Genomic DNA, 12,481 nt, shown 5'->3' with positions numbered 1-12,481 from the left:
GTTCTTCTGACTTTGACTTTCCCTAACATTACTGTCTTCTCCAGTGAGCCTTGCCCATAATGTTCCCAAAGTATGACAGCTTCAGTTTCATCATTTGGCTTCTAGGGAAAGCTTTGGCTTTATTGGATCTAGGGTCTACTTGTTCAGTTTCCTGTTGGTCTAGGGCAGGGGTCGGCAACCTTTAACATTCAAAGAACCATTTGGACCCGTTTCCCACACAAAAGAAAACACCGGGAGCCGCAAAACCCTTTTGACATCTAAAATGAAGATAACACTGCATATATTGTTTTTTACCTTAAGGCTATGTATATCTTCGTTATGATTTAGCTGCAGCTCTTGTTCAGTCACTAAAAACTGTTATTTTTAATCTTACATTATAAACTAGCAGGACTCCTGTCATATATTTTGAATAGGAGAACAGCTTCCTGAAGAGTCAAAGTCAGTGCTAAAGGGCTGAATGCATTAAACAGCAAAACCTCATAAGTTCTTCTGCAGTAAAAGCAAATGAATCTACCCACGTCCCATTAAACGTTTGGTTTTCTTCAGAAACTTTTCTTCGATTTATCCATGGTTGGCCTGGGGGGGCGGGGGCGCAGATATAGGTGTGTTTAGTGACTGGTTAGCAGATAAATAGTCAAGTGCTGTGAATTGTGACAGGTCCCAAGCACAGCTTTTATCATTCAGAGGAAGGAGATAACATTTGAACAAAGAGAATCTTTTCAGCAGGTTTCGTGTAACATGAGAGCCTGCAGGAAGCTTGCTCAACTCTTTCCCTGCACAATAGCAGAGGAATGTCGCAATTTACTTAACCCGCTAGTGCTGCATTCCTGAGTGGATGCCTCATCATCACCTATTGGTATTTTGTAACTCGGAGCCTTGGTCGCAGATTGGCAGCTGTCATGCATGTTTTGAGCGACGAAGCCGCAGCAGAGGGATTCAAGAGCCACGTGCAGCTCCGGAGACGCGGGTTGTTGACCCCTGGTCTAGGGCAGTGACCTTTTAGAGACCGAGTACCCAAACTGCAACTCAGAACCCACTTATTTATTGCAAAGTGCCAACACTGCAATAAAACCTGAATTTGCTGACCATCAGCAAAGGGGGCAACGTTCCACTGACCACCAGCTTTTGGCCAGCCCTGAAAAAGGCATTTGAGTGTATTTCCTACCTTTCTTACTTTTTGCTAAAATCACAACGGGTTGTGCAGACTCAAACCGGTGACCTTTCAATCAACCAGCCCAGCAGCACAGAGATTTAAACCACTGTGCCACCTGCATCCCGCTAAAATCACAGTTCATGCAAATCCCTGGCAGCTCACTGACCAGCCATATGAAAGCTTGGCGAGTCACGGCTATTGAGTTACTCATTAGTGCCTGGCATCCTTAATCTTTCTGAATTTGCGCGTGGCTGCTGGGGCGATCAAGTGCCAACAGAGAGGGCCCTGTGTGTCCCTTTGGGCACACGTGCCATAGGTTCACCATCACTGGTCTACAGTATCTGCAAAGCTATTCTCCAGCGCATTTCAAAGGTATCCATTTTCTTCCAATTTTATTCACTGTCCAGCTCTCAGACCCATCATTATATGTCCTTCACCCACCCAAAACTTAATCCTCCAGTTCAGAAACCAAGCTTGTGGCATATGCATATTAACAGGAATCCCTCAGGAAGACCCTTCCTAGGGTGCCCAGAGCACAGTTGCACTGCAAATTTACATTTTCCCACACTTATTTATTTATTTAGGCGACTTCTATGCCGCCCCATTCGTTGAAGCCTCGGGACGGCTCACAAACCATAAATAAATAAAATTCAATAAAATATAAATTAACAATATAAATTAAGTTGCCCTGGCCAGAGAATAAAATGAATAAATATTAACAATTAAAATAACATTTGAATAAAAAGGTCTTCGCCTGGCGCCGAAAAATAACGACGGCGCCAGGCGGATCTCTCTGGGGAGCGCATTCCATAGATTGGGTGCCACCACAGAGAAAGCCCTCCTCCAAGTACTTACCCTCCTAATTTCCTTCATGGAGGTTCGTGGAGAAGGGCCTCTCCCGCTGCTCTCAAGGGGCCGGCGGGCGGGCGGGCTGGCATATATGGACGTAAGCGCTCCTTCAGGTAACCAGGACCCAAGCTGTTTAGGGCTTTATAGGTCATCATCAACACCTTGAATTGGGCCCGGACTTCAATGGGAAGCCAGTGAAGCTGACGGAGGACTGGAGTCATGTGAACATAACACCCCGTCCCCGTAAGCAACCTGGCAGCTCTATTTTGAACCAATTGAAGTATCCAGACCGTCTTCAAGGGAAGCCCCACGTAGAGCGCGTTACAGAAGTCAAGTCGGGAAGTCACCAACGTGTGCGTCACTTGTGGGCAAAAGCCATGCAGCAACAGCAGACATTGCTGCTACCAAGTGAGATACTGGTAAAGGAGAGTTGGTGAAAGCATTTGTGGGTGGGGATTTAAAGGGCTGGTAAGAGCCATGGACCATCCTATTCCTGGTGATGTCTTGGGGTGGACAACAGGGGCAACTTGTTCCAGGTATAGAGGATGTGTAGATCAGAGTTCTGAAACTGTGGTGCCCAACTGTGGTGCTGGATGACAACTCTCAGGCTGCCTACTCTCAGATATGTTGAGTTGCAGCCCAACATATCTGGGCTGGGAAAGGCCAGTGTAGGGTATATGTCGGAGATGCATCTTTGTCAAGATTAGGAAATCTTCTGTTGTGCAGAGTGTTCTCAGCAAATGAATTAAAATTTTGAAACTGAGCTACATGTCATGCTGTCATACTAAAGCTCAATGTGACTCAGCAGCAGTCTATTTCCAGTTGAGTTCTTGCTAATACAAGCTACAGTTTTCCATCTATTATTGAATTTTTCAATTTTTCTCTTCATGGCAAACAAGATGCAAATATCACCACTACAAGCTCATAGAAAAAATGACGACCAAGCAAGCCCTACTAAATATACCAGTTGAGTGCACTAACTCTAAATCAGACAAAAACTCCATGAAATATGGCACCCTTATAGCAGCAGTCATAATTTATTGCACTATGACCAAAACAACATCAAAACAGACTACAACCAAAATAGAATAGACTGAAAGGGATTGTCGATGAATATCTAGCAGATGAATTGAGATGGCAAGATGTAGTCTCTATTGCTAGAATACATTAAGTCTATTTTTGAAGTAAATACTAAATCAGTGGAGAAAACCATATACATGTGACAATAAGAGTAATAGGGGGCAGCATGTGTTTCCCCTCAACAAGGTATCAATAGTTTCCTTTAGTTACAGAAATAGAAAGGTTTTTAATTTTCATGAAGAATATTTTACTGAAAACTATTGTCAAAAGAGCTTGTTTTCTTTCTCTTTGCTGCCAGTTTCTTGGAGAAGTGCCGCACCATGATTCTGTACTTCCTACTTCTGAATATGGTCATACAATTTTGAATACGATGGATACAATTTTAGAGCTGGAAGGGACCTTGAAGATACACAGTCCTACTCAGTGCAGGAAGCTTACAAGTGCTACATTCTAGATGACTGTCCAGCCACTTCTTAAATACCTCAGGAGTCAGCCTATCTCCTGTCAAATAGCACTCGTTGTTCCCCTAATGTTTAACTGAAATATGCTTCCTTGCAATTTCCACCCATTAGCTCTAGCTCTATCTTCTGGAATATGACAGGCAAGTCTGCATGACATTCAGACATATGAAAACAGCAAACATTCTCATCCAAGCTCAACATATTCAGCTCTTTTAACAATTCCTCATGGGACATTGTTTCCGTACTACCACAGTCCATGGGTGCTTGGTTCTTCCAAGATTTTTGCCTGAATATAGCCTGAAACACTCTTTTCATTCAAAATCAAAGTGAATGAAGTCTGCCACTAAAAATGACCATTGAACAGAACTTCTCAATTCATTTCTTCTGCAATTTTGTGCACACTGAACTATCCTGCTGGCTACTGTGTCCAAAAGAAGTCAATGCGACCTTAGTCAAAGGTGGATACAAAGAAAAATCTCAGAGGCTGCAAGACATGGGTTTTTCCAGATGTTCTAATGCAGCTTTCCCTGACCTCATGTCCTCCAGTTTACAGTTCCCATCATCCCCAGTCAGCACGCTCATTGATTGTTCTTAGACTTTTCCTTTTGCTTCACTGGTTTACATGCATTTGACTAGTACATAAAACAGTTAATGCTCCTTTGCACAAATACACGGATATCAATCTTGTTGACAAATAGTTGCACAGAAAATAATATGGGTGGGAGAGGAGAAAGGCACCCCACATTTGAGCCACACAGAACCCAGATATTCAAACTGAAATAAATGTTTTACATTACTGAATGATAAAGCATCTAAAAAAGAATCAGAGAGCATTTTTCTAGACAGTGTATAGATTAAAAGGAGTGTGTTCCTATCTGCAGGCTAACAATGCAATAGGCACAATAAAAATATTTCTTACAAGTTCCATAATTGTATAACAACTAGCTGGATGTAGAAATTGGAGAAGATGAACGTACAGGTGTGTATATGTAGGCATGCAGAAGTAAACAACAGCTAGTTTCTTCCCAAATTGAAGATTGGGCCCTATTGGAAAAACTGTTCAAATTCCATCTAAAAACACATGAGTGTTGGGGGTTAGTTTTGTCCTTAGGGAAAGAGTTCTATTCCTTAACTTCAGTGCCACCTTTAAGAAGGTGCTGGCAGTGGTACTGCATTAATTGGATCTTCTCCAGGAAACCAAGGGATGCCTTCTCATGTTCAAAGCAATATTGCTTAAAAATTGAAGACTTAATGCAATCAAAGTAACTTAAAAAATTTAATAGTCAGCCAAATATACAGCTATTAGAATTACCTGTCACATAAATTACAAAATAATTGGTATATAGCATAATAGATTTTTTTCTGTAGTCCAACAAGAAGCTCCCCAGAAGTATCATTTGCAATCAAACACACAAAAACTAACAAAGGGCATTGCAAAACACAATCCAGACTTCTTCAGCCAGAGAAAATTAGGCCAGACTAAGTACATTCATTCAGATACAATACATTTAAACTGTGACCTTTCCCTCACCCACCCACCTCCCACCCCAAACCACCAGTTAACAGAGCTCTAGGTGCAATTACACATGCTTCCATTCTTTTTCCAGTACAATTCCCAGAGTATTAAAGTGCTTACGTGCACTCTGGTTTCATTCATATTTAGGTGTGCAATATCATCGTATTTGGACATTTTAGTTCAAACGTTCAGCCAGTTGAAATATTTTATACTCAGTGCCAATATTTATGCATGTTATAAAAGCTTATGTCAACAGTGATTTAGACAATTAATGTAAATGTATATTTGTTCCCAACACCACCGTTATTTCTCTTTCCTGTTGCTGGATTTTTATATAAAGATTATTCTGCAACACAATGATAAATTCTAAAGATACAGGAATTGTTCTTACAAAACAAAGGCAGAAGAAATTGACTTCCTATTCATATGTTAAAACTTAGTCAGAATTGTCATTATGCCAAGATTAGTAGAAATATTCATAGTATGAAAGTGTTAGATGTGCATTAGCTCACCACTTAACAAAACTATTATTCGCAATTACAAATGTGCAGTATACAGCCCATGAAAATGTAATGAAATATTTCACAGTTGAATGGTGCCCCATTCTATGTTCCAATTCAATTTTTTATCGACATGAATAATGGAAACAAAATAGGCAAAACAAAGTTGAATGTAAGGCTTTGAAATTGACACAATTACACTTTAAGCAATTAAATGTTTGGTTCTGTCTGAATTATAAATTCACTGCTGCCTACTTTAACCTCACCAAGCCAGACTCTTAAAAATTCAAATTGCTTTCCATGAATTCTGCTATAAAAACTTACGGCGAAAATAACAACATATATCTCATTACATAAAACCTAAGCACTGGTTCACAGTCAGATAGATGGGGTCCCTCTATCCATTTACAAATGCAAATTCATTTATTCCTTTTGAGCACCAACAAGACATATAGCTGCATGTGATTGTTTTAAGTTCTCGGGTGGCTTCTTTTCTTTTCGGATGAAGACTGTATATCAGTGGTCAACAACTAATTCTGCAGGTGGACCACTTGAGAAGAATTTTTTTGGGGATAGGGCAAAACCCCAATCCCCATACCTTTAAATGCCCTGCTTCCAAGTACTAGTGCTACAGATGCCACATCTCCTCATCATTTTTGGCTTCTTGATTAATGGCAAAGCCAGACAACACCCCTCGGGGGCACATCTGGCCAAGGGAGGGTTCAGTTCTGAATATGCAATTAGCTTGCAAATTTGTATGCCTGGTTCATGATTCACTATAACGCTGAAGCTGAGCACATAAACTGACAATTTTCTATATGAATTGCTTTTAGGATAAACAGAATATAAAATATTGGCGTAATACCCCCTAAGCAGTGGGACATCAATATAATCAAACTCTCCCTTAAAGCATTCTATTACACCACATTAGATGCTATGTGAGGTCATTTAAAAGGTACCAAACCTGAAGCAGAAGGCACTCAGCTGGGACGGTTATTGCAAATAGTGTAAACCATTAAAAAAAATAGCTAATATGGACAGATAGAAAGGAGTAAGTTTGTACTGACTGCAGTCTTTAAAAGGGCTAATATAAGCCACTTCAAAATGACGTAGTCTCAAAACCTATAGTGGTTATTGCCCTTCTTTCCTCCTAAATTAGTATACAATACTGAAATACATTTCTTGCAAAACTTGTGCTGCAGCTTGCACTCTGACAAACCACTCAGATTCCTATTTAATTTCTATTCAGTTCAGCTACAATCTGCTGCACACTTCAGGGAGTAAGTGCTACTGAGCTCATGGAGACTTACTTCCAGATAACTATACACTGGAGTTGACTTGCCAAACTATCAAAATAGTCCCTTCCTAAAATGTAAGCATCTCACATGGAATGGTATGATAAGCAAACCATAGTTTTCCTGTAGAATAGAGCAAAAATAATTTCATTTTGAAAATACAGCCTTCATGTGAAACACGATTATACACAATTTCATTGCTTGTAAAACTAGTTAATTAAAATATTTTATGCTTCTCATAATACCATTATCTTAAATTTAATTTGAATCTATGCAACAGGAACTTCTATTATCCAAAAATACCAAGAATGAAAATGTTTTGCTATAAAAGTTATACATTTTAAATTCTTATCAGATAAGATTGTACATAACTTTCCACACAACACATGTAAAAGGAGCATTTCATAAACAATTCAGAAGCAGTAGTGTCAGAACCTGCCTTTGTGCCTAGAGCCAACTTTTCAGAATCAGTGTCATTTACGCTGCCTTGCAATTTGAAGTCACAGTCAATTGGTGCTTACCTCCATCAGTGGTTATTTTTCTGCTTGCTGAAGGAATACCTATTAATTTGATCATAGTTTACATCAGACACTGGTAAGCACTCTTTATGCAAACACTCTAATCCCAAGCTTCACAGGTGCTTTGATATATATCTCATAAAATGCAAGATTTCATATTCATTTCAATTAGAGGTAGGCAGCTCTGTGCATTCAAAATAAAGGAACCATTATGTTGCTTCCTCCATTATGTGAACAGGGAAGACTTTGCGTGTACCAGATCTCTACACAAAGCAGAGCTATAACATACACAACAGCTGTAGATGAGGAAATATAAAGACCACTTTCACAATTATGTGTCTTAATTGTAAATGGCTCCCTATGAACAGGAAAGTATGGAATCTGCTAATACATCATGAGACTAGAGTGCACCATGGTAAAGGAACCTATACTACAACATTTTAGAGTTTGTATTCCCATTTACAAATAAATACAAGGTTAATTTAAAAACTGTTTAGACATCTGTGTATATAAAATCATTCTGCATCTATGTTTCGCTATTCAAAACTCTTAATTGGTTACTTCCATAACTATACCCAGCTTTCCTCAATTTCCAATTTAAAGAACTTTATTTTCCAAGTGAAAAGACTTATTTTTATGCAATAAGTCTAATGATTTCAGCCATAACAAATTAAGAGTGGGTTTGCGTGGTTTCTGTGTAGTGAACCAACATGTTCTTGTCCATTAAATGTTCCAAGGAAAACAGCAACAAACAATTATAATACTAAGACTATGGAACACACAGGTTACTGTCCAACAGATGTTAAATTATGTTTCCACTGGCATATAAGAAAAACTGCTTGCCTACACTAGTCTTTTTCACTTTATATATATATATATAAAAAAATATCTATGTTAGCAGAAAACTGCCAATGAGAACAGGACTACTATAGGAGAGGCACAATAAAGAAAACTGATTACAACAAAATAGCATAATGCTTTTTTCCAAAATATGGCTTGAATTACTTCAGACACTGAATTCTTCTAATCATTCTTAAAAGTTTGATTTAGTTTTAAATGTTTGATGTTGTCTTTTATAATTAAGGCTTTCTTTATAACCTATAATAAAGCAGCTTTATCAATATATAGCATTTGTTTCTGTATCAACAAACTTGAAATATAAAATATAAATTTTTTAAGTAAACCTTCTATTTACCATATTTTGCTTCCAATTAAAATTAGTATTTTAATGAATCTTAATCAGTAAAAGCTCAATTCTTTCAATAACGCCTTTTGTCCAAATAACAAATTCTGTAAGATACTAGAAGTTTATTCTAAGTAGTCCAAAAGAAAAGCAAATCCAAGGAGAAGAAAGTGTCTATTTGAATCATTGTCGTGACCTAGCACTTTCCTTAACTTTGCCTGCTCAGTGATATTCTATTTGCCAAACAAACACAGGTTGTTCTTGTTATAGGTTTGAACTCAAGCATATTGTTCTCTACAACACAAACAGAAAATGGCCTTGGAACACAATGCATGCCAGGTACATTCTGCAGCAGGCCCATCAGGGCAGATGCGGATCATGCATTGCAAGCAGCCACTGTCACCCACTTCCTGCCTTTTTGTTGCATGTACATGGAAGACTGTGTGCACATGTATGCAGAAAGAAACTTCTGCCAGAAAATTAAGCGAAGGGCTTTTTTAGGCTTGCCCAATGTTTCCTGAAGATTAATGCGACGCTAAAGGACAAGCAGGCACAAGGCCTGGGCTCATGTACTCTGCTCTTCACATACTAGGAGATGTTTAACTTTCCATTTGTGATTTATTCCAAAACTGGAAATGCTAGCTTGTTCAATTCATGATATTAAGCCAGATTGAATAAATTATAGTTTAAACAAATCAGTTTCCCATATTTTGATGTAAAAGTAACCACAATTTGTTTGAAACCATGAGCCTGAAGCTTTCTCTCCTTCCATGCAAGAAAGGAGAATGGACCGCACATAAACCTGAGGCTCACGTTTTCTTGTCTGCATCGCTGTTTAGCAATATGTCTGAACAAGGGCAAGAGAGCTCTTCAGATACTGCCTTCAACTGCAACTTCTTGAAAGTGTCATACTCATGGAGCAGCCTTCTCCAACCTGTTGTCCTCCAAATGCACTGTACTACAACTCCCATCATTCTTCACCACCCTGACCAATGACCATGCTAACTGGGGAAGGTGGAAGTCACAGTCCAACACATCTTGGCGCACCAATCTGGGGACTCAAAAGAAATACTATTTCCAGCTATTCACTATGGGTTGGATCCAAACTTGTTCTGCTGCAGAGTGGAGCAGCAATTTTCATTGATTTCCTCCTTTGCCTGCAGCTCCCAGTCATCTTCCACACTATTCTGGAGGTACTGCAGAATGAAAGCAAAAATCGGTGATAATCACTAACTCAAATTTATCTTCCAGTGAGAAGACTCAGCAGGATCCCAGTTTATTCTGCAGACAGCAGAACTTTCATTCATAGAGGGGCAAATCTGAATCCAAATCTAAATTTTCCACTCCAAAAAATGACTAAAGCACCATCTTATTTTAATAAGTGGCTTTGGACAATATGGACACCTGTATATCTAGTTTTGTTACTTAATTTCAATATATGATTCCACCTGAAGTTGAGTATCTAAATATAAATCTTATAAACAAAATAGGGCATCTGAAGCACAACTTTCAAAACAGCATTTAGCATGTTTCTTATGTTCGTTAAATGACTGACACCTATTTTACAACCCTTGAAAACACTTCAATAGCCCCTACACAATACACTAGGAGGTATACTAGAAGTTTAGCCATGAAGAGAAGAACACCCTTAAGCAATTTTATGAATGCAGCAGTATGATCACAGCTCACAAAAAATGCTGGTTACGTTAAAATACAGGTTTTAGGCATTTATCCCTCAAATATAGAAGTAACTCCAGTTTTAAAGATGTGGTAAACAACCTCAAATAATACTCCATTATTCTTTTAGTAACCCCTTAGAGATATGGCTCAGTGTTCTGGCTGTATCAACAGATTCTGATTAAGCTAAAACAGCTAAGGGTATGAGAAAACATAATCATTTTATATTATACAAGATACTCCACAAACTCAGGTAAGCTTCATTTGTTAAATGAAAGTTCCTGCAAGCAACAGTTGCATCTCATTAGCTTCTCTCTTATTTTACTAAACTATAATGTTTCCTGAGTAAGATTATAAAAGATTTGATCATTCTACCAAAAGTACAAAGACAAGTAAAATGTAGAACAATACAAACCAACATATAACAGGATCACAAGTGCAGAAATGTTGTTGCTTTTCATTATAATTGGTCCCCAATAGAAATAATTGCAAAAAATCAGGTATCTAAAATATTTTGAAGGACGGTAATTAAGTTCTTCAGCCCATGAATATAGCCCTCATCTCGTGCATTGCTGGGGAACACATGCGCAAAATCTATCATCCTGATTTCAACCTCTTCACTTTCTGGCAAAGTAGTGGGCATGTGGCAGAAAACTTTTTCCAACTGAGGTATGACATTTCCATTCAAATGTTTTTGTGAAAAGCAAGCACTGCTCTTCCATATGTTATCCTGTTCCACAGATTCAACTTCTAGTGAAATTTGACTCTGCTGCCTTTTGTGAAGTGCATATATTGTAGAGAAGCCTTTGCTTACAGAGGTCTCCACCTTGCCGCTTTCTGCAGAATTGATTACATGAATATTGTTGTTATATTCCAGTGTGTTATTACTTGGCATTTCCCCCTTGGGCATTCTTCTCTTCTCCAACAGAGTGCCATCATTCAACCACGTTGTCTTTGTTGGACACAAGCCATCATAGACAAATAGTAAGGAACTTGCATAAAAGTTAAGCTGCTTTTGGCTTTCAAACCACAGCAAGATTTCTCTAATCTTTTGAATACTGGCAGCTACAGCATCTTTTCTCAGGTTGTATCCATTATAGAAAAAACGAGCCACACCTGAAAGGAAGAAACCATTGCAATTATCTGCCAAGGAAATAAATGACTGGATGTACAACCAATACCCTGTCTAGCTCAAGTAGTTTACATGCTGCTGATTTTATACCTTAGCTTCCCTTCCACATGACCAATAAAGACCAGACAGATGTGTTGGCACAGGCTTCTCCCACACTATACTATATCTTTAACAAAATTTATAATGGAGTGAAAGCATGCCTGCATCAGATTGTATATCCCAAATGTTTTGATGGTATACTGTGATCTGGTTGTTGACTGCTTCAAATCTTGTCTCTGACATGCCCTTAAGCAAACCCATTCCCTTCAACATCTGCTTTCTCCTCAAATGCAGTAAGGGGATAATACAACAAATCCACATTGCACAGCTATTCTAATTATTGAGGAATCACTGTAAAACCACTGCAAACATCTTATCAATGCTCAATCCCCTTATCAATAAATATACTGAGCCTGATATAAAGCATGCAGTCCCTGCAATGAACAATAACCATGTTCTATGCAGAGACCCCAGGGACTGCAGGTGACGCAGTGGTTTAAACTGCTGAGCTGCTGGGCCGGTTGATCGAAAGGTCGCCGGTTCAAATCTGCACAATGGAGTGAGTTCCCATTGCTCCGTCCCAGCTCCTGCCAACCTTACAGTTCGAAAGCATGCAAATGCAAGTAGATAGAAAGGTACCACTTTGGTGGGCAGATAACAGCGTTCCGTGCACTTCGGTGTTTAGTCATGCCGGCCACATGACCACGGAGACTGTCTGCGGACAAGCGCTGGCTCCCTCAGCTAGGAAACGGAGATGAGCACCGCCCCCTAGAGTCAGGCATGACTGGACGTAACGTCAAGGGGAAACCTTTACCTTTATGCAGAGACCCCTATGTAAGACAATGTTATTGCTGTCCATACATATTGCTGGAAAATCAAGAGACACCTCTCCTTTCTTCCATCTTCTTCCACAATGATCTATTTCTCCCTGCTCCTCTTAATCACCAATCAAAATTTGGCTACTTACTCTAGCCCAGCAATTCTGCATACTAGCTGTTTTATTGAATGCTACTGGCTTCAACTTTCTTAACTTCCAAGGACACTATACTCACTCACAGGTTCTAGCTTGGATATTCTT

General features: G+C 39.0%; 1 protein-coding gene across 1 annotated transcript in view; it reads right to left on the bottom strand.

Moving 5' to 3' along the window:
* Positions 1 to 4,805: 4,805 nt before the first annotated feature.
* Positions 4,806 to 12,481, bottom strand: part of IPMK (inositol polyphosphate multikinase) — a 30,044-nt gene continuing 22,368 nt past the window's right edge. The window contains exon 6 of the mRNA XM_044420576.1: positions 4,806 to 11,348. Within this exon, the coding sequence (XP_044276511.1) occupies positions 10,729 to 11,348 (620 nt within the window). The 3' untranslated portion in view covers positions 4,806 to 10,728. The remainder of the gene's footprint in view (positions 11,349 to 12,481) is intronic.

This window comes from Varanus komodoensis, unplaced genomic scaffold (assembly GCF_004798865.1).
Source record: "Varanus komodoensis strain SLA01 unplaced genomic scaffold, ASM479886v1 scaffold11, whole genome shotgun sequence".
In the NCBI taxonomy this organism is placed as follows: Eukaryota; Metazoa; Chordata; class Lepidosauria; order Squamata; family Varanidae; genus Varanus; species Varanus komodoensis.
The sequence above is the reverse complement of the archived record's forward strand: the minus strand, read 5'-3'. Positions and strand labels throughout refer to the sequence as shown.